General features: G+C 42.7%; 2 protein-coding genes across 3 annotated transcripts in view; one reads left to right on the forward strand and one right to left on the reverse strand.

Annotated features, from left to right (window-relative positions):
• The window catches only part of plppr2a (phospholipid phosphatase related 2a), a 186440-nt gene that overhangs the window by 133648 nt on the left and 30059 nt on the right, over nt 1-22733 (reverse strand). Inside the window, exon 2 of the mRNA XM_033645929.2 lies at nt 17077-17154. The gene's annotated coding sequence lies outside the window, so the exon portion shown is untranslated. The remainder of the gene's footprint in view (nt 1-17076; nt 17155-22733) is intronic.
• LOC117268717 (uncharacterized) lies at nt 7522-22701 on the forward strand. Of its 2 annotated transcripts, XM_078161081.1 has the most exons (6): nt 7522-7736; nt 8143-8223; nt 12826-12978; nt 15869-15893; nt 18202-18282; nt 18910-22701. In XM_078161081.1, exons 5-6 carry the CDS (start codon nt 18237-18239, stop codon nt 19767-19769), a joined length of 906 nt encoding a protein of 301 aa, XP_078017207.1. In that variant the 5' UTR covers nt 7522-7736; nt 8143-8223; nt 12826-12978; nt 15869-15893; nt 18202-18236; the 3' UTR covers nt 19770-22701. The 2 variants fall into 2 exon arrangements, with proteins under 2 accessions (XP_078017207.1, XP_078017208.1); XM_078161082.1 differs by lacking the exons at nt 7522-7736; nt 8143-8223 and having other exon boundaries at nt 12613-12978.

Consider the following 22733-nt stretch of genomic DNA (forward strand, 5'->3'; position numbering starts at 1 on the left):
TGCAGCTCTAAATGTGCCTCATGTGATGCACAGAGAGACTTTCTGTTCTGTCCTTCTGACCGTGAGGATTCCTCCTGGGTCACAAACCTCCGTGGAATTCAGTCCACATCTGTTTGCCTTTCTTCATTTTCATGCTCCAAACCTCTTCATCCTCGCTCTGTTAGTCGGTGCCTTCCTTGTCATCGGTCTCATCGGTCTCACTGTCTCTGTGCGTCCAGAGGAAATGATACATATGGTCTCAAATGATTAACATCCATCATATCAGCCTGTTTCCACAGATACCACAATAATGGTGTCTGTGAAACTCCGGCCACACTGCCAACAAAACATCAACCACCCCCGTCAGCTGTTTCTTATCTCATTAACCTCCAGGCTACACACCTACCTCACATACAGTATCATATCCATATTCTCTCACTCTGAGGCAGCGCTGCTGTTTGGTGTTGTTGCATATGTGTGTGTGTGTGCATGTATGGGCTGAGGCGGCTGTCATGAGGAGATAGCAGTTCCCCTGGGGTTGTCAGTGACCTTGTGTTTCTCACTGAGCTTCTTTCAACCAAACATTCAAACAAGCAGAAAGTCCCAGCAGTGCTCCTCCTTCAGCTCCTCATTATTCCTCCTTCATATGTCACAAAGACTCCGCGCACAAATTCCCACCTGTGGACTCTGCGGATGTTGTTGTGTGTCGCGGATCTAATTTGTCTTGATCTTTGTGTTTCCTTTCATCTCTGCTGTGCTTTGGTCTTTGTATCGAATCACTTGGCTTTCACTGACAAAGTTCTGTTTGTGAGACTATAAAGTAACACTTCCACACTGTCACTCCTGCTACAACTCATCCTCCTGCTGCTACTCCTCTAACTCCGGCTCTGCTCAGCTCCACTTTGACTCGGGACTTCTACCTTGTATATCCCCTGAACACTACACCCATGCAATCCAAAACCATGGGTATTAATCTGCTGCTATAACAGCCTCCACTCTTCTGGGAAGGCTTTCCTCCAGATTTTAGAGCCTGGCAGCAGGGATTTGTGGGATTTGAATTTTATTGTCATTGCACAGAGTCAAGCGAGACAACAAAATGCAGCTCACAAGCTAACGAGAGAGAGCAAACAGCAGCAAAGTGCTTAAAGACATATATAAATATAAATGAATGATCCTAACAGATGCACACAGAATGAACAATATGGCGATACGGAGGAGAACAGTATGAATGTTATTATGTTTATATGAACAATAAACCAGTTGTACAAACTACATAGAAAGTAGTATAACTATAAACAGCCCAGTCACCAGAAAAAATATCAGCAGTGTGTGTTTTTGCAACTTTACATTTGTACATATCATATCGACATTGCTATAGTGACGTATGTATAGAGCTTAGATCGGGCCCAAAAAATCCAGCCCGACCCCACCCAAGCCCGTGCATGTTCTGTCTGAGCCTTGCCTGTCCCTTCAACTGTAATTATGACCCCCAGCCCGGTTTAAACCCGACATTTTTTAAGGATACAAACATTGAAGGCTCACTCTCGTCTTTCTTTCCATGGCAAGCTTTCGTCATGTGCCTCTTAACTGTCAAGGTCGCCGTCTTTTTGCTGTCATATACCAGCATCGTGCTGCACTTGGTACACTCGACGAAGCCGACACACACATGTCACCGTCAACAACTCACATGTGTGTGGCCAGTGGCGCCGTCACCTAGGTGTGATAAGTAGTTGGTTCCATAGCAGGTCTATTATGAAGAGCTCGACCCGTCCGTGCCTGAGGATAGTGGGGAAATTACAGCCCAACCCAGCCCACAGATCGGGTCGATGCACAGAGCTCTAATAGTTGACTTTGTCATCAGGCGTCGGTGGGGATGGTGGATGGCGTGACACCTAGGCAGGACACCTGCCAAGCTACAAACCACTGTTCTTTGCCACCAAAAGTGTCGTTTTTTTTTGTTTTTTTTTTACCAAGATATCGCTGCTGTTCCAGCGGGGACTGTTCCACCAAAACTGGGTTGTGACGTTGACGTTCTGGGACACCGTGTCAACCTCAGCCTGTTACATGCATTGTCTGTTTGACAATACACTTCTGTTTTCACAGAAAAAGTACAGTTTGCATACAGTCTCTTTCAAAATAAATACACTACGTTGGTACAACACCTCGAAATGACATATTTTTTTCTTCCACAATAAAGAACAGGGTTTGGCTTTACAGTTTTATGGGAGGCAAACACTGTCTTCCTGTGTGAAAGTCGGTAGTTGTTGGACCCGTCCGCCACCCCTCCTGTCCACCTCACTCAGACCTTTACTTTTGTCGTTGTCACACTGTGTTTCTGCCGAGTGCCGTTAAACAAGAACGGTTTATTTATTAGGTAAAATTGTTAATAGTGTTTTGTATTTATTAATATTTACATATTTAAGTATACTTTAAACTATTCAAAATTAATGTATCATTCAATTAAAAGTTCAAATTTGCTTTTGCAATAGAAAAAAAGCTGTTCTTTGATGTTGTTGACTGACGTATTGTGCTTTATTTTCTTTAAAGAACCTCTTCAGGTGGCATTTAGGCACCAGTGCCGTTTAAAAAGTGTTGTTTCAGCATCACTATTGGAAAAACCCCAAACAATACCCAACCCTTATTGCAGTACACCAATGGTTCCTTCCTTAAATGGTAAAGGGACTGCACTTGTATAGCGCCTTTCTAGTCTTCCAACCACTCAAAGCGCTTTTACACTACATGTCACATGTCACCTTCTATTCAGTAACCATTCACATGCACTCACGCACAGATGGAACAACCATCAGGTGCAATGTGGGGATCAGTATCTTGCCCAAGGATACTTCAACATGTGGAATGGAGGAGCCGGGGATCGTATTGCCAATCCTCTGATTATTGGACGACCTCCTCCACCTCTGAGCCACAGTTGCCACAGCTTAACTTCAGTGTTGGGACCCACTGAAGCAGTCAAAAAAGTAAAGAATGTGTCCTGAGCATAGACTGTATAAAAATATGGATGCAGTCACCGTGACTTCACCCACTGGTTTCTGAGGAACGGGTTTGAAGCTCAAAGTTGTGGCTGTCGCCATCTTGGCAGTGCCTGACTCCGCCCAACTCCCAGCCAATCATAAATGGGCAAAGAGGCAGGCCAAATGAAGCCTGGTTGCTTAAACACGCCCAGCTCGCTCAAAGCTGCTAAGTTAGCTAAGGCTAACAAGCTATGCTACTTCGGCTAGCCCTGTGGTGTTGGCTGCTCCTGCTCATGATCCCGCTTGGTGCCAGCTCCCTCACGAAACAAAATATCCAAAAGGCACAAACACGGCTGAGAGGTCAGGTTCAATGACTTGTGAATTAGCTGAGATGACTCCCAGCAGATAGCCAGCGGTTAATTAGCCACCCGTGATGGCGCCACCTGTCACTCAAAGTGACCACGCCCTTCACCCCACGTTCAGTTGTCATGAAAGGGGAAATTAGCTATATTTTTTGTACCAGGCTGTAAACATGTTTATTTCTGCTGTAAAGTTGAGCATTTTAACATGGAGGTGTATGGGGATTGACTCACTCTTGGAGCCTGCCTCAAGTGGCCATTCAACAAACTGCAGTTTTTGGCACTTAACAGGATTGCTATGAATCAAAAAGATTTGCTGCCACACCACATTATGATTTCTTTCAACATTTTCATAGTCAGCACTATTTTTTTAATCAAATGCTGGATCCATAAATACGCTATATTGTAAAAGGGTCACAAGAAAACAAGTCAAAAAGGTAGTGAACCAAACCTGTACGCTGTATTGTAGTCACCCATTGTGTAATTACCCTAATGCGATACTTATTCCCACTGAGGACCCGTCCCCTGCACAGTGATATCTAATCCATATCATCCTGTCCTCACAGCCGAAGTTATCATGCTGGGTCAGAAACACACCAAAAGCTCATTTTCAGATATGAAATGGAGATCTGAAGTTAGTGTTCTCTAACTGGGCGGCACATTGACTCATCAGGAAACACTGAGTGGGGCCTGCAGCAGATCTTCTCTTATCTCTGGTGAACTAACAAACAGTCATTAATGGTAAATTATTATACATCTCAGGGGGTTTTTAAGTCCACTGACTTCAAAGAGACGGTGCTCTGCAGTGAGAGGCTTTGATGTAACGCGCACGCAGGAAGTCTGTCACAGGATTATTAACCGAGGAGCATTACTTTTATATTAGGCTTCTGCGCATACACTAATGTCTGTGGAGAAAATTAAATTGAATAGATAATAACCTGGTTAAAGAATCACTTCGTTACACTTCACAGTGTGATCTGCATTTAATATCATCTCTTCTTCTTTCTTTCACTTGTTTCTCTTCTTCAGGTTCTTTCCCTTTTGTCTCTCGGGTCCCGGGGCCACGGCAGGTATGACAACAGGATTTCAACAGGTGGAGCTGGCGTGCACTTCACCGCCACATGAAGAGAGTTCAGAGTGCAACTTTGTGAGGAATGTGAGCTATATCTATCCACAGCTGTCTGCTGCCCACTCAGCCTGTCTAAACTGAGGCAGGTCCTGGCAGAGGCTTCGATATTTAATCTGTGCAGTGATCAATATCTATGGAGTACAGTAGAGTCTCTTTATCACTCCTCCTCCTCTTTGTCTCAGTGAGTGCTCCTCCAGCGATCGATAATTCCTTTAATTTACCTCCTCATTATTATGGCGCGCTGATCAGCTCTGAGATACTGAGTGCTGGCAGAGTCTTCGCCTCTCTTAGCCTTTTTGTTTCAGTAAACTCTGTGAGGCCTTATCACTGAATCACACTCTTCCTCTCATCTCTGTGGCGTGCATGTGTGCAGAGAAAAAGTGGGTGATCCAGAGCACGCCGTTCAAAGGAATGATGGGAATCAGAACTTCATCATCATGTGCACATGTTAAGTCTTTTTAGTTGCTGACAGTTGAGTAATGTTCAATTTTGGGTTTGACACTGCACTCAACACTGTCACTTTTTATCCTGATGTCCAGTCACAGTGGAGGAAGGGCAGACAGTCAGACAAACAGTCTACCAAAATCGTCACATCTTAGGAAACAAAAACAACCATGGAGGAGACATATGTGAATATATTAATATGTTTCCTCGCCCACAAAATCTTGTGAACCCATTCAGACTAGTACTAGTACGTGTATGTTTAAGTACGGGGGATTTATTGTCTTGTTTTTGATTTTTAGTGTGGTATTAGAGAGGGTATCCAGAATTGTAAAATGTATCATTAATCTTTGGTTTCTTTCAAAAGCCAGCTAAAGACGCACCTGCAGGTGTTTGGGTAACTTGTGTGCACCTGAACTGATTTTAGTTTATTTTATTATGTATTTATTTATTTTTTGTGTTTATTGTTGTTGTGTATTTTTTTTGTCTGTGTAGAAATAGTTTGCTAGTTGTGCACTTTAACCAAAGCGGCTCTCGTAGTCACTTTGTCCCTATGTTTTCTGTCTTGTGTGTGAAGCACTTTGTGACCTTTGTCTGCGAAAAACGCTTTATAAGTAAATTTTACTTACTTACTTAATCCAACAAGTTCTCATCCCAAATCGTCACATATCCCGGCTTTGTCAACGGCCTTTCACATCAAGATATTACGCGCTAAGTATCCGTCTGCTGTTGACTTTCCAGGACGCTGCTACCATTGTCAACAAAAGCACGTGGTTAGGTTTAAAAAACCCTCATGGGTTTTGCTCTACATTCATACAGGAAGTGATCACCAGCTTCTCGGATGACAGTCCAGGGTTTGTCAGATCCATCCACCTCCCTTTACACCCACTTTCCAGCTTACGTCATTATTGGCAGTGAGTGCGTTTACATGGACAGTTTAATTCCCTTTTCATTCGGAATGAAAGTTCATTCCTATTAAAAGTGATCTTGTAAACACCTAATTCAGAATGAAAATGGCCAATGTGATTGAAAATTCAATCCGATGTAAGGGGCTGGAATATTCTGTTTCTAATTCTGAATGAAAGAATTTTTCGCACTTGTATACACTCATTCCTCTTTAAGTTCATTCCGGTCTTTCTGCGCATGCTCGTTTCCTTGCCCTTCTGGCGCCATGACGTACATAGCGCGCATAGCAACGGGCTGAGATAGAGCAGTCGGACTCGTTGCACAAACCGGTTTCCATTCTCCACAGCACGGTCTTCTATCTCCCTTCTCCGACCTTCTACCTCCCTCCTCCTCCTCAACAGATGAAGCATTAGCAGAACAAGGTTGTTGTCGTACTGCTGCTTCAAGAATATAAGCAAAACAAGCCCGAAAAAGGCACTAAGAATGGCGTCGTCAAGCATCTTGTTATCCGGAGCGAGGACTACAGTGTTTTCTTCCGGTAAACGTAAACGCGTAACATCTGCCCCGCCCCCTATCCAATCAGAAACCTCCCCTGCCTCAAACCTTGCACGGACCTGAATACAGGCGATTAAACTGATCTCCTGTGTAAACCCTCATTCAGAATGAATATTTCCCATGTAAACTACCGGGAAAGACTTTAATTCCAAATGATTTCATTCAGATTTATTTCATTCTGAATAAAAAGCCATCACGTAACCGCACCCAGTGTCTCTACCTGATGTCGTCTGTCTGCGTATCGTACTGCCAGGACAGGTGCCATCCGGATGACCGGCAGTGTATCATAACACGGCGAAAAGGTCAGTTTGGCCACATTACAAATTGACGTACCATGCTGATGCATCATAGCGCCACCAGATGTGGCTCTTAGTGTTGGTGTGTGAAATGAAATCACCAACAAAGTGGCGTTATCTGACGACTTCAGAATGAGAGCGGGCTGCATCCATCACAGAAACAGAAAACTGGCATTACAACATTTTATACTACTTCACTTTATGAGTCCAAACATCCCTGTTTGGTATATTTTGGTGACTGCTCTCCCATGTTTTCTTAAAATTAACATATTTATATATGTTAATATTTCTTCCAAGGTCCAACATGGACGAGGCAGAGAAGCACCAGCAAAGGCTGCGAGCCACCGTGGTGAGAGTGTCTTTCTTTCTGTCTTTACTTTTGCCCTTTCACTGTCCACTTCAGTCTGCCTTAAATCAACTTGAACTCTCACCTCGTGTCAAAATAATCTCACCACACCAACATCGCTTCACGTCACTTTGGTGGAACGGTCTCACTTGATCTGCAGCGCCTGAAGTGAGCGAGCAAAGAACATTCCCCAGTTAACTTTTCTGGCCAATAACCACTGATCTGTGAAATGAAAGGTTTGAGGGCCGGAGCGCAGCCTGCTTGACCTCTCGAATATAAAATCAGTCTGAACACAAGTGACCCACTTCAGCAGAGCCAGCGAGGGCCTGGAGTGGGCCTCGGCATGTTTATGGCTTACATTAACACTGCAGATACAGTGTCAGCATGCATACAATGTGCTGTGTCACTGAACTATTTCTCTCGGCATCCCTGCGCTCTGCCAGCTGGATCTCCACGCTTTAATCTGTCGGTCACGTATCCTAAAAATATCCCCCCCTCTCTCTGTGTCTCTCAGTGCTCTGCGTTCACACAGAAGACGTCCTTGTCTTCAGGGACCATGACTGCAAAGGGGTGTTACTGAGGAATTATATTAAAAAGCGGGTGTAACCCACCACCAGAAGAACAGTGTTCTTGGATCAAGTTCTGTCTGTTGTTAGAAGGAGAAAAACAGCAGATGTTTTAGTTCACCTCTTTGGAATATTAAGTTTTCTCTGCTGTTGAGAGATAACTTGCAGGAAGACTCCTTTTAAGTGAGGGGTGAGTAGTGATAAAGTTCCTAGAGAACTGAATAAATTGTCTTTTTTGTGTCTTTTAGATTGCAGACATGACTTCCAACTTATGTAAATCTAACGGTAGAGTAGACAGTCTGTCACTTTCAATAGTTTTTTCATGTTCTGTGATAGCTGTGGCAGGAAAGTGAGGGGAGTTGGTCTGCAGGCACGGCACTGTGGAGGTCCTGAAGTAGACACAGTGGATTTTACCCTCCTGTCTTATCAGCTGTGGTGTATGATTTTCTTTGGTTTACCTCCGCTTTAACTGCCTACTTATCACCTCTCTCTTTGATGACGCACCTCAACAACGAAGACAGGAAACTCGCTCCACGAGTCTTTGCTTTTTTCCTCACGTTCCCTCTTCAAGGATTTAACTTTTTCCTCTGTCACAGGAGAGGCGTCGGCAGCAGGAAGAAGAGAAGAGGCTGACGGGGGAGACAGATGAGGAGTGGTTGAAGGCGGCCCAGAAAAAGGTGATTTAAGTGACTTAAATGTTTTAAGTTTTTCAGTGAAGCAAAGTCTTTCCATTTGGTGCTCCAAACTATTTAAAGAAAAGTTTGACATTTTGGGAATCACACTTATTCTGTCTGTTACCAAGAGTTAGATGAGAGGATTGATGTCATGTCTATACAATAATTCAGCTCCTCCAGGATGTGCGGTCGTAACAATTAACACGAGTTTAACCAATGCTCGTGATTTCTTCTCCAATCACAGCAACTTTTCTGTATATTTGAGCAATCAGTGTAGTTTCCCATGTGTCATCAAACTCACTTCTTTGTGTCTGGTTGAGAAGATTGCAAACACGTGTGGCATCAACGTCTTATAATTATCAACAAATAATACAAACACTTCTAGTGCATAACACACCTGGAGAACAACTGAAACACCTGAATAGACAAGACAAATCACAGGAACAGAAGCTGTTCCATCCACATCTATTACGCATGCTAAAAGAATCAAGGCGAGTTAGATTAGATGTGCATGGTTAGTGGTAACGTTAGTGTGATTTAAATCACAAAGTAATACAGGAGTGCTTCCCTGTTTGTTTGACAAATTGTGTGTGAGTGTGTTAAAGAAAATAGTTTAGAAATAAAAAGTCTCAAACGCGGTGTGAAACAAGTTGCCTTTGGTTTTTAATGAATTATACCAACGACAGCAACAAAAAAAGCAACTTCTTTTGCGATTTTCACTTTTTCAATGGCGCAATTTCTTTACAAAATAATGCCTGAAAACACTGCAACGTTCATCGCAATATTTTTAGAAAAGCTGCCGTGAAATGAGAAATTTTAGGCCCCAAACAAACCCACAAAATCCTGGAGGGACTGAATAAAAACGAAGCTACAGCTAACATTTGATTAGCTTAGCTTAGCATAAAGGGTTGAAACAGGGGGAAACAGCTAGCCTAGCTTTGGTACCAGATTTCACCTCCCAACACCTGCTACATTGGTATCAACTCTCTCATCTAACTCTCTGCCACAAATCCAATGTCTAAATATTCCTTTAACACAAACGTCTCTTTTCTTATAAATGCTGTGAAAACTGGACGCTGGGATCCGCCCATTCAGTTTCATTGTTTTCCTCCTTCCCAGCTGCTTCATGTTAGAAACTGACCGCTGCTGTGTCCCACCCTCCTGTCGTGTCATGTGTTGTGACTTCTGCCAAGCTGAGCTGCTTGAAAGCCGACGCCCGGCTCTAGTGTTTAGGGCGGGGTCACTTGGACTTCATTATGACTCTGATTAACTCATATAAACAAGTTGTTTTTTAGTTTCATGAGCGTGATGTGCAGAGAGCTCACTGATTCCCTGCATCACACACAGGGATCCCTTGTTGTTATACTGACCTGACCTACATGTGGAAATACATTGAATTAAAACTCTGTTCCAGCGTTTAAAATACGAATGTGATGTCAGTAACTGAGAGAAACTGCAAGAAGGGAAGTGATGCTAGAAAAGCAGAAAAGGACATCTTTCTGACATGCGTTAAGGATTCTTTGCACTGAGCTGTTGTGCATCACACTCACTGTTCCCTGCAGGACATGCTCTTTTGAAATAAAAACATAACAACCTTTGTTGTCTATACGCCAGCGCTGTATCGCGCACGCTGTAACAGCCTCCCACACAAACAGCGAGCAACACATTTGTGCTTTCTCCAACCACCCGTTGCCTCGGGGTGAGCACATCGCTCGCGGCAGGGACAGACCATCCCCCTGCTGCAGATGAATGACTTTAGCCTGAAGATACGACAACACCTTTTTCATCTCTGTGGCAGAATTTGTCACTTTCTGCTACTTAGGCCCAGAGTAGATGATGGTGTTCACAGCAGCCCCACTGCAGCTATTTGTTTCCCTGGTCCCACCCACTGAGACTGAGCCCATACATACATACATGCACACAGATCTGTGCAGAGTTGGATCAATCAAGAGTTTAAAGCTTCAAGTGTTTTTAAAAAAGGCATTGTCAGGTTTCAGTTTGTCACTGCGGCTCAAGCCACAGCCAGGCGTGAGTGACAGATTGTACCTTAGCTCCGTGAGCAGTGTGACTGGCGCCGAGGGGCCTGTGGCACAGAGCTGTGACACCTTTTCACTGTCACTCTCAGACAACAGCAGTCTGCTGGCCTTACTCATCCTCGCAAAGATCCAAAATGGCAGCACCACAGGCCTCGCTCGGTCTGTGAAGGAGCCAAAATGGCAGAGGAGTGCTGCCAGGTGGCTCGCTGGTTGTTCTGATCCCTGAATGATCGCTGCTGCTCTGTGTAAACACGGGCAGAAGGCTTGGTGTGCAATGTGTTTGTTTTGGTCATGTCTCTTGTTTTCTGTTAACACAACTGACGCTAACAGCGACTGTCCAATGACAGCTTAGCATCCATCACTGGGCACAGCAGGTCGGTGAAGCTTTGGGTTTCTGGTCTCAATACTCTGAATCCAAAACAATTGGATGATGGTGTCTTTTTTTAACCTTTCCAAAACCAGACACAGAGAGTGTTTAATTTGCTTTGGTTAGTCCTGATCCTGAAAGCTTTTTTTTTGTTGTTGTTGTGCAGAGCAGCTCCGCCCCTTCATGCAGCTGCAGTGCCAAATGAAAGACAGTGAGGGAGTGGTGACAGTCAGATAGGTGGAGTGGAGAGAGGCAAAGGAGGAAATGCATCTTTTAATTTTGTCACGTATTGTGAATTTTCACAACGAATAAAACGCATCAGACTCAGTGTGCAAAGGCCTTAGGATACTATTCGTACTGATGTAAAAATGTTTATGTAGTGAGTAGGGATGGGTCACGATTTTCAAATTTTCGAATAGTTGTTTTATTTTGAAAAACCGATTTTTTTAATGCAACTATTACTATTCGCCGTCTTATTCCCCCCCTTTATTTGACATGCAATTCAGCTCCTAACCGCACGAGGGCAGTATAGGATTGCTACAGCAGTGTGAGATGGGCTACCAGCTAGTTTGATGCTCTTCTACAAACAGGAGAAACATGCAGAGACTACTACAGTCATCAAAAAGTTGGGGCGATTATTCGAAAAATCGTCGAATAGTTGCCATGATTTTCGAATAGTGTTTTTGCTTGTGCTGCCCATCCCTAGTAGTGAGTTCTGACTGAAATATGTGGATGTATTATACTTTCAATGGAAATCAGGAAGCATTCTGGAGTGGTGCCGCCATCTTGGAAGGATAGCCATTTATACAGCAGTTGCTGGTCTAACCATCTGTCACCTGTCAGTCGCTCATCATCAGAAATGTATAAATACACATGAGAGACAAATGCCCATGTAAATAAAAACTCTACAGAGGCAAAGGAGTGAACAATTACAAAACTGAAGTTAGCTTAACATATCGATCCTTGTCGATCTTGACAGCTTGCAACTCATTAATGTCAGGGTCACTGGTGATCTAAACCCAAATCTTCAGGACAGGAGACATTAACAACATCAGCAACCAAGATTCCACATTTCCTTGACGTTAGCATGTAGCTACATGTAGCAGTGTATGTAATGTAAACACCTGCAGTAGTGTGCCTGGAGCAGATGACCAAATAAAGACATCCAGTCTGGAGCCTGACAGGGGTTACTTAAATATTTTATACCTCATTATTTGGAACTTTGGCCACGTTTAGTAGGAACATCACACGCTGTAAAACTATGTCAGAGAGTTGTCAAATACCGGTGCTTGGGCAGTTACTTCCAGCGACAGACACCAACGAAAAAAGGTGTCCTTTTATGTCGGCATGATACGCAGCTGGTCGCCGTTATTGTGTAATGGCACCCGGCGGTGTCAGGATATAACGCGGCGGGACAGCAGCGTAGGATTAGGGGTGAAAGTCCAACAACCACCGACTTTCACCCAGGAGGCCGGTGTGCACTTCCTGTATGATTGTAAAGTCAAACCTTGTTCTTTTTATGCGACCCAACCACGTGCATGTTTTGGTTGAATGTAACCATGTGTGTTTGTTGCTGAAGAAAAAAAAATGTCTGTTGCGTTGTTATACTGACGTAGTGCTTTTATTTTGAAAGAAACTGTATGGAAACTGTACATTTCCTGTGAAAACGGAGGTGTATTTTCAAAACAGACAATGACACGGCGTCCCAAAACGCCAACAACCAACACACCCAGGGTACCTTGCATGTCACATGTTGATGTGGAAAGTCCATGACCAAACGTCGATATGTGATGAGGTTAGAGTGAGAAAGTGTCACAATTTTAAACCCTTGAAGTGTTTGAGTGTTACAGTGCCCCTCTTGATGGAGGGGCACTGTAACACTTGTGGTTTTAAGTCTGCTTAGTCTGCACTCTGCTGGCACACAGATAACAGATATGCAGCATTCACACACCCATTTCTAAAGATATAATTTGCCATGAAGCGGGGAATACAGTATTTTCGCCACAGACACACTTCTATATCGACCATGACCAGATCAGATAAGGAGGCAGCCATGTGACAGTTGATGTGATGGATTAGAGCCAAGGACATAAACACACAACTCACAGTGTCTCTTTTTTCTTGGTCCACTGGTCTGAATAATTTATTTCATGAGCTCTAATGTGCATCTTTTTGTGTTAACAAATATCATGTCTGCACCAGGGAACTGTCAGGGAACAAGCCAAAAGTCAAAAGACGCCTGAGGACGAGGACGAGGAGGCAGCTGATGCCAGAGAAGAGGAATAAGCCTCCCAAGAAGAAAACAAAAGATCCGTCAACGGCGCAGACAAAGGCAGAACACACAGCGACGATCAGGTGAGACAGGCAGACGGATGTCTCTAGAGTGCCATAAATTCACACACCCACAAAACAGCCTTGAATATAAAGCGAGTTGTGTCATATTCTTTACGACAATATCCAGGTTTTCTTGCAATGTGAGGTCTGAAAATTTGGAGACGTACAGTAAATAGCCCCAAAATATTTTCTGATTTGAGCTGCAGTGAAGGCAGTGAGTAAGTAAACACAGCACCATGTTCCCCTTCAGCTAAAGCTCTCCTCAGAGGCTGGACTTTTTAAAATCAAAACTACTGCATTGGAGAATATGAAATAGGGGGCAAAATGATCTCTGAGGTCGAAAGATGCAAATCATGTTCTGTTGGCCTGTTGCCACATCCCAAGCAGTCGAGTGTTAAATAAATAAACATTACAGCAAACAGAAAATAATCTACGAGCCCGTACAGCTGGGATGTGAGCGCTTCGAATTATGTTTCATGAATAAAAAAAATAGAGAACAGTGCTACCACATAATGATTTATCGCTGCATGAGTAAATCTAAACTGGATTTTATCCTGAATTTGGTGAATAATGAAACAAATGTCCTCCTTGTTGTCATAAAGTTTTTAGGAATATTACACTCCTGTAAATGCGTGTGTTTTGCATCTTGAATGTTATATATTTAATATCATTTAATACATTGACATCAGCCTAATTTTTTCTTTCATTGCAGCAAATGCATCACAGTATGTGAACTTTAAAGAGATAGTTTGGATCTTTTGAGGTGGAGTTATGTGAGGTACTTATCCACAGTCAGTGCTTACCTGCAGTAGATGGCGGCCGACACGTCCACAGTTTAGAGAAGAAAAAATCAGTTGAAGGGGTCTAGACTGCGACCAAAATTGTTGCAACTGGGTTAGATTTTCATGGTACGATAACGGTCTCAGAAAATAACCTCATCGTTACATAATTATATGATTAGTCAGAATGACCCGTGAAGGAATGGAAACAGAGGAGCTTTTGTTGGTGAACATACATTTTATTACTATAACTGAAACTTGAAACCATTTTTTTTCAATATCATAGACAAACAAATGCTTACAATATGATACCCGTAAACTTTAATATCACAGTATACCTTGAAACCAGTATACTGCTGCAACCCTAATCGTCACTGCATCACATTTTTTGTAAACTATGATCATCTAGTCAAATATCTCGACAGTCAAAGTCTGGAAATTTTAAGGTGTGGGATGCTAGAAGTTGATGAGTAAATTCATGATAACCTGCTTTTTGTATTACTCTAAGGGCTCTTTTCTGAAGTTAAATTATAGGGTCAATATTTGCTTTATATGCATTTCCCCAAATTTCTGCACAGTAGGACATGTATGGCTAGCCTGGCTTGTCCAGACCCAATTCGCAAAACGCGAATGGGTCTGGACACGGAGTGTACATTTCCTCTATTCCTGAGGGGCGGTATCAACGGCTGTCACTCAAAGTGCCCCTTCACGCAATTGGAAAGACGGAAAACCAATCAGAGTAAACGAAACGTGTGACATAGGCTAGCACAACGCCACTGTAGCTGCAGCAAAGATGAGCTGTGACGATGTCTGGGAAAGAGTGTTGCCGTCTTTGCGGATTTCCTCCTCACTGTGGACTCCGAGTTGCATGGCTGTGATTCCCAGCTTGGTCGCTTCCCTGACCTGCTCCTCCATGAGAGCAACTAGCGGAGAAACAACAATAGCCACTGGGTTTTCACTGAGTCCCTCCTATTCTGATGACGTGATTTCAAATAACCCGCCCCAAAGTAATGAACGGTTGTGATGGACCCGGTGAGCTTTAACCGATGCCAGAATGCGCCTTTATGATTGCATGGCCAGACTGATCTGCGGAGCGGAATAGAATATGAGCTCACGAGATTAGGATGGTTTCACCAGGCTAATGTATGGCATTACAAGTGAACAATACAATATATACAAACATTTCTTATTCAACAACTCCCTTGTTTTATAAAGAGCAGCGATAGATTTAGCTAGTTTCTGTTTAATATGTTCCATGTGTGGCCTCCAACATAGTTTCTGATCCTTAATCACACCCAAAAATTTTGTTTCATATACTCTTTCAATTTCAACACCATTTAAGTTCAATACATTTAAATTTAAATGTAATAAACCAGACTTTATATGCAGTATTACTATTTTTAAAGTAAAAATGTTGACGGCTGTAAACTGTTCACTGTGACCTGAAAAGTCAGTTTGATATTGACTGTTTTGCGCTGGTCGAAGGTACTTGGCTAAAATATATGTGTATTTGAAAAATGTTTAAGAACCACTATTTTACCGATTCACCAAACATAATAACACAGGCTAATTGATGGAGGCAGCAATAGACCAGCCACTCCTGTGTGGTTTTGAAAAGGGCATAGATTCCAGAAAGGTCTGTCTGACAGTATGGTAAAGTGGTGAAAATATTCTAAACATAGCGTACACTTAAACTTAAATTGATTTATTTAGGTGGCTAAAATACGTCCACAGCAGCACATTGCTCAGCTTCCATGGTGGTACCCCCGCCCAGTCGCCCACCTCTCCAAACTGGAGGCATGCCAACCATCTACTGTAGGTAACACACTGACTATGGATAAGTACCTCATACAAGCCCTCCACCAAATGTATTGCTTGACTGTACCGCCCACATTTAGCTCAGTGTAACACAAGCGACCACCAGCAGGACTCAAATGGCTGTTGGGCCATGATGGGACTCCGCTTGCTTCAACACTCTTCTGATGATGACTGTGAAATATTCATGGCAGGGCACAAGCTGGGGAGGGCTCCAGAGAGGACGGGAGGCATGTGTTTAAAGTTGCAGACTCAGTGTCTGTTTTAAGTGTCCGACCATGGAGAGCACTTAAATTGTCTCCTTTCTTTGCCCGCAGGCTGGCACTGACGAGGACGCACAAGGTAAGGAGTCAGCTGGGCTGTAATCATCATTAGCTTACCATCAGCTTCTATCTCTTCTTTGTCACTCTCATGACAGCGCCTGCCCAGAGTCTATTCTCTGCTGACGGATGATAATTTACCATAACTAAGTCTTTGCGTGAAGAATAGTTATTTAAATCAGGATGACAGAATGGAGCCGCAGCTGAGAAACAGCTCTACTTTTCACTGTGACGACATCACTGACATTCTGCCTGCATGTGACTCACTCTGCTGTGCAAGGGCAGAAGTTTATCCCCACCCAGTTCAGCCCATTTCCACATGTGCACAGAGAAACTGGGAGTAAACAGGGTGTGAGAGTTTAACAACACAGCTGACTCTGACATACGGCAGAAAGCATGTGAAACAACACTAAGTATGGTCACTGATATTTCAGTAAACAATGACTGTCTTTTCCTAAACGTCATTCAATGTCAGAATTAAGTCTATCCAAACTGTCAGGGCTTTGTTTTACTCTTTTGTTCCTTTTCTAATTTTGTCTCTGACCTATGTGCCTATTGTAGGATTTAGGGGGTTATATTGGCATAAATGAAATATAATATTAATTAAAACGGGCTGTCGCACCTCTGCACTCTGTGGGACAGATGTAAAGCTCTGGCAGCTCTGCACTAAAATGTACAGTTTCTTCTCCGTATATATCAGACTGATATTTACGGAGGAAGGGAAAGATATCTGTTGGCTGTGATTGATTGGACCTCGTCACATGACAAAAGATCTTTAAAGTGAGTTACACTTGGCGTTAACTAGCTCAAAACTTCATCACTGGGCACTGCAGTCGCTCCTTCGATGGTGAAAAATGTGACAGTAACTTATCATGATGATGCAGCTAATTCAGTTTGTTAACTTTCTTCAAAAACACTAAATCAGCTACGTTTTGCTTCTCTCATCTGGAATCTGATCTTTCACCCAACTTATATGATATATGTTTTATTTATTAATCCTTTCCTGTGTGGATAGGAAGTTCAAAGGCAAAAGAACGGCACCTTCGTTGTTAAAATGCACATCAAAAGCCCTGCAAACATTAAAACATCTTTTTCTTCTTTGCACCATAAAGTGATTCAGAACATCTGTCTTTTTCACCTTTTAAGAAGAACCACTGTACATTTTTATTCTACTTTAAACATAGAAGAAAGGAAAGCAGGCTCACCAGCTCCATCATGGAAAGTGTCATCAGATGGCAGCTCTTGAACACTGACAGACTGCTCTGCTTTTAGGGCTGCTACACCTGCATGAACAAGACAAAAGGGAAAAGTATTATTCAAAACTGCACCAAGTATTTAACTCAGGTAATGTGCATAACTTTGGCACGAAACTGGCTCTTTTCTATCCAAATGAGCGTCACTGCAACACCAGTCCCATTGACGGAGATTTGCACTACTGGCAACATGCAGTTACGATGAAATCAACAGGATCTTCAGAGAGTTAGTGGCAACTGAAGTCTCTGCACCTCATCGGTCAGGAGCTGAAGCTGTTCTTACTCTCTCTGCCATTGATCTGCCCCCTGTGTTCTTGTATTTAGTCACATGGATAATTCATTTACGAAAGGGCAAATTGCCCTCAGCTGCAAAACTTCATGAGCGCGTTTTTGCTGAAATAACATTACGGTAATATCTTATGGGAACCTGAGACGGGGCAGATAGAGGCTGCAAGTGATGTGAAATTCATGGTGCTATCAGCGGCCACAGTTTTGTTCATCCCACATTTGTGCACAGTACATAAGTTGAGAACACTAATGTACTGTAGGGGGCGGTGTCCCTGAACACAACTTGAATTCCTCCTGTCTGGTGATCACAATTTTCACCAAATAATTAGCAAGTTAGAACTAATACTGAGGCATAAACTAGGGATGCACGATATTGGATTTTTTGCCGATATCCGATATGCCGATATATAAGGACTTATTTGACTGGCAACCGATACTGATATCGATATATCCACTTTTTTCCCCACCTAATTTAAGTGATCATCAAGTCTCTTCTGTAGTTGAATTAACATCATATTATACATGCATACTCTTATCGTGATGGCCCAGCAGCAGATGGACACATGAACTACAATACTTTTCAACGCATGTAATATTCATTCATTGTGCAAAATAAGAAAAAGCACGTTGGCCGTTTCTTTTTCATTTTAAAGTCAATATCGGCCGATACTGATGACGTGCTGCTATTATCATGCATCCCTAGTATCTGCTAATTTCTGAGCAAGAATATATTTTAAATTTTCTTCAATTTAAAAACACAGAGTCCAACATATACATTTTCTTTTTCAGTGAATACAGCAGCTGAGGATCACGTCTCTGTACAAATGGCACAAAGGATGTTTCATGAAAGTGGGCAGGACGGCCGATCAGGTGAGGCACAGGAATCACTGACACTGTAGCTAACACTGAGCTCATGTATTTTGTGTTTTTGGCTCAGAAATTGGTGGTTTTACGTCCCCTAAAGTTCAGATTAGCTCCTGTAACACTGTAAATTTTCAAAGGTCCTCAGAACTCTAACTGCAGCCCTTTGTGACGATGGGACTTAACAGTGCTGGAACAGAACCAAAATGTTTTACTGTGGAAAATATTAAATATACGACTCGATAAGCAGGAATTTAGGCTACAGAATAAGTTATTTGCATTAGTGTCTCTATTCTCCTCCTGCAACTGATGACCCCTTTATTTAATGTCGCTCTGCCCTCGGGCTACGACTTAACGATGGGACTGAGGTGATTATAGGTTATATTTAGCCCACTTTGTTATTTCTGTTCGTTAATTTTTTATGCCCGTTGGAGGGCTGTGTGGAGTAAAGAGCTGGCTGCGTTTGACTTAGTGTGTCTCTATGTATTGTGCTGGCTCATATTAGTTACACACGGCTCTGATCCTGACCTGGCATTAACCTTTGTACCTCTCACCTTTTAAACACACCTATGATACATTCATTGTCCTGGACTGCAATTATAATATTCTATCTCCATAATTTCTCCTGTGTTGCAGTCCTGGGGATGGTGGCTGTGCAGGTTGAGAGAGACCCTAAGACAGGTGCTTCCATCGTCAGGTCAGTGGCCCCTGTGTCTGAACCGGCCGGTGCTACACCGATGGCTACCGCTGTCTTCGATGATGGCAGGAAGAGCATCCATGCTTACGGTGGGTCAGGGAGTCAACCCTCGACTGAAGAGCTTGGGCAGATCTTGAGCATTGTCGATGGGGTCGGGATGAAAGTACTGCTGGATGAGGTCACAGTCACGCCGAATGAACCGGAGATAGAGAATGTAGATGCAGCCCCACAGGAAAAAGTCCTGTCTTTTTCCACCCATTATGACGTGTCAAAGGAGGACGATGCTCCGTTAGAGAGCTCTAAAAGCTACGACTCTGAGGCTGAGCTGGAGGGAGAGGACTGTGCTGTGAGTTTGGGCAACGAGGAGGATCAAAAAGAGGACAGAGTGGAGGTCAGAGACATTGCAGGAGAAGTAGAGAACGTGGAGGATCTAAAGTTGGAGGAAGGCCCCGTCACACTTGTGTTCCTGGGATACGCTGACGCTGACCAAGCTCAGAGTCAGGAGGACCGTGACAGCAGCATGATCACTGTGGAGCGAGTGATGATCACTGAGGACGGAGAAGAACACGTCATAGGACCTGAAACGTCTGCTTCTGAGACGTCTGCCTCTGAAACGTCTGCTGCACCTCAGGTAGAGAAAGAGGCCAAAGTGTTTCAAGAAGTTCCCCTGGATGGCAACGGGGTTAAAGTCCAGGGAGAGGAAGGCGATAAGGGGCTGCATGAATTATCTCCACCCGCTGCAGCAGAGGGAGGAGGTACCACCAAGCGGAAGACCTGTCAGTGTTGCTCTGTCATGTAGGAAATGATTGAAGAAAGAGACTCCTTCATCGGCCTTAATCGTGTCAGTAGTGAGTGATGTGACAGACCACCACCTGGTGCAGTCTTATAATGTGTTTTGGCTCTTGGCACCATCACTTCTCTGCCAAAGAGCAAGGCATTTATCTTGTTGTAGGTCTTTTACAGCAGCTGTGGACTAACAGCTCTGAGGGACTATTAAAATCCACTTCCTCCCTCTGGTGGACAAAGCTGAGAATTTCAACATGCAGATTCTTCTCACCTCAAATGTCTCTGTGCCTTATCAGCCAAAAATATTCCATATGTTTCATATTGTTTGCTCAAAGAGTAGAAAAAGCCAAAGAGCAGCAGAAGTGTATTTCACAGCTTTGGGCATATTTTTTTCTAACAGTAATCATTAACAATTAACATATTCATGATTCATGTGTTTAGTGTTAATTTGAAAATGTAAAAAAATGAGTGACCTTTGTAACACCCTTTTAAACTCTTAAAATGTGCTTTCTTACTACTCAGGGCTGCAGCTACCACTTAGTTTCAACTAATGCTGTTTCTGAGAATGTGGCGGTTTAATTTAAGGAGTTTGCATTCTACAATTTCATATGCATTTTACAAGTTATGTTTTTTAAGTCTGGTTCAGATGTACTTTAGTGTCAAAATTAGGGTGTCAGTTTCGGTTCATTTTGCTTCTGATAGCCCGACACCCATTAACTGATAACTAACTGGTTAATATTTAACTGCACAAGAAAAAGAAAATGACATGAAATTAAAAGAGGCCTTTCTTTTTAGTAGGTGCTTCACTGACTCAGTTAGCGTTAGCGCTGCGTTTCAAAGCACTATTCAGTTAAAGGTGGTGAAATTTTAATAATTTGTGCTGTAAATGTTTTGCCTTTTATTTTATTTGCCACTGGAGTTGATGACAGACAGCTGACTTGTTGCGTTAACATGGGGAAACACAGTGCCTACTGCCCACCCTCCAGTCTCCACTGGTTAGCTAACGTTAGCCTCGAATGCTCTGCACTGTGTGCCACCCTAATTAAGAAGGAGCTAGCTAGCAGATCAGCTCATTCATGATTAATGTTAGCCACACCAGTGACAAATTTCCGAATCATAGGATGATGAGAGAATGACCTGCCCTACTCTCCCAATGATTGGCTAGTGTACTCATTGCCTTCGTTGGTTGGATTGGTTAGTTTTAGGCAACAGGAGCGGGATTGGTTAAGGTTTGAGGTTAACGTCAGGGTAAGCCAGTCAGAGGTAAAGTAAGGCAGAGTAAGGTATCCTTCTTCGCAAATTTGCATCCTAATGGTGGGACAGCGTTGCTGCGAAACATGATAGCCACCCACCGGTATCACCTCAGGTTCCCACGGTTAGCAAGTTGCTTCATTTTGAGCCACAAAGCCCCTTTAGTATTGTTACCTACTGTGTTAGCACCACTAGCAATGCTGACACTGCAAACTGTGCTAACAGAGCTAACAGTCAATAACAGCATTGTTACCTATGTTAGCACCAATAGCCGTGCTGACACTGCAAACTGTGCTAACAGAACTAACACTAGTTAACAATGCTAAAGGAGGTTTGTGGTACAAAACTGAGCCACTTACTCATGGGAGCCGCCTGGGGGAAGACTGGAAAGCGGGCACAATGTTTCAACAACAAGTGTTGGGTCAGGACGGTGTTTGAAGTAGTAATCGCAGAATAAGCGGTAGCATTAGCTAACGTTAGCTCCAACCAGACCTGTTTGAAGTAAAAGTGTTGTGTGAATTAACCCACAGGCCGACATGCGTAACCGGTCAAAAATATGCTCAGCATTAATGGTCAAGCATTGACATCCCTGGTCAAAAGCTTTAAATTATTAGATCCCCATTTTATGAAAAATATCTTGGCAAGAATGCTAAAGTGAAACCTATTTTCCTGAAAGTCAAATTATACTCTTAAACTGGACTCTTTCAGGCTTGAAGCATAGATTAAAAGAGCAGGATTTAGTATGTCTTCATATATAGAGAAAAAGCTGCAAACAAAATTTATTCAAGACAGCTTTTTGATCTGACTAGGATCTTCGTCAAGTCATAATGTGTGAAAAGCTGTAACCACAGCTATTTAATGCGCACCAACAGGCTGACAAGCTCCATGATGGCATGATTTCTTTTTCCATCTTGGGAATTGACCTAACTAACTTTTGAAAGGTGTTATAGACACAAGTTCTGTACATATGTTTTTAAGATTTCTTCTGTTTTGCCTCGAACTTAATACAATATATTTTTGACCGCAGGTGATGTAAACTGAAATATGGGATAATTTAATATCTCATAAATTAAGATATACGTTTAATAATTTTTTGTTTTGCTGTTTTTCCCCTGTGTACTTTTTTCTTTATATTTTAGTGAATTGCTTATCAGTAGTTGCTCTATCACCCTGTGTGGTTTAGATAGTTAATCACGTGTAAATACAAATGTGATGTCAACTTTTCAAACATTTTGACCTGATGAAGATCAAAGTAGGTTCGAAACATTAGCGTGCAGGTGTTACTTTTTCTTCACATGCGCCATTTTTTGACAGCCTTGCACCTACATGATGTGCGTATATTACTCATTTTAGTATTTCCCCATCAGAATTATATTCCTGGCACTGTAGTAAAGGCTTTGAAAATGCATTGATGCAATAGTATAGGCAGATGAAATTTGCCAAAGATATAATTTAGCTGTTTAACGACCACAGAAAATGTGGGAAAATAACATTTTAATGACTTCTTTTTATACGGCTAGTCAGAGTGTTTAATTGCAGGTGGAGTTACACTGGAGGAATTTAATCCTGGATACAGGCCGGCATCTGCTTAAGTGTTTTATTATTTCTATCATTGTAATTTGGTATAAAATGGATTAATTTCATTGGATGTAAGCTGGACGATATGATTATAAGAATACAGAATATAATCAATATGTTCTTTGTGTCTGATTTGTTTAATAGTGTG

Source organism: Epinephelus lanceolatus, chromosome 18 (assembly GCF_041903045.1).
Source record: "Epinephelus lanceolatus isolate andai-2023 chromosome 18, ASM4190304v1, whole genome shotgun sequence".
NCBI classification, from domain to species: domain Eukaryota; kingdom Metazoa; phylum Chordata; class Actinopteri; order Perciformes; family Serranidae; genus Epinephelus; species Epinephelus lanceolatus.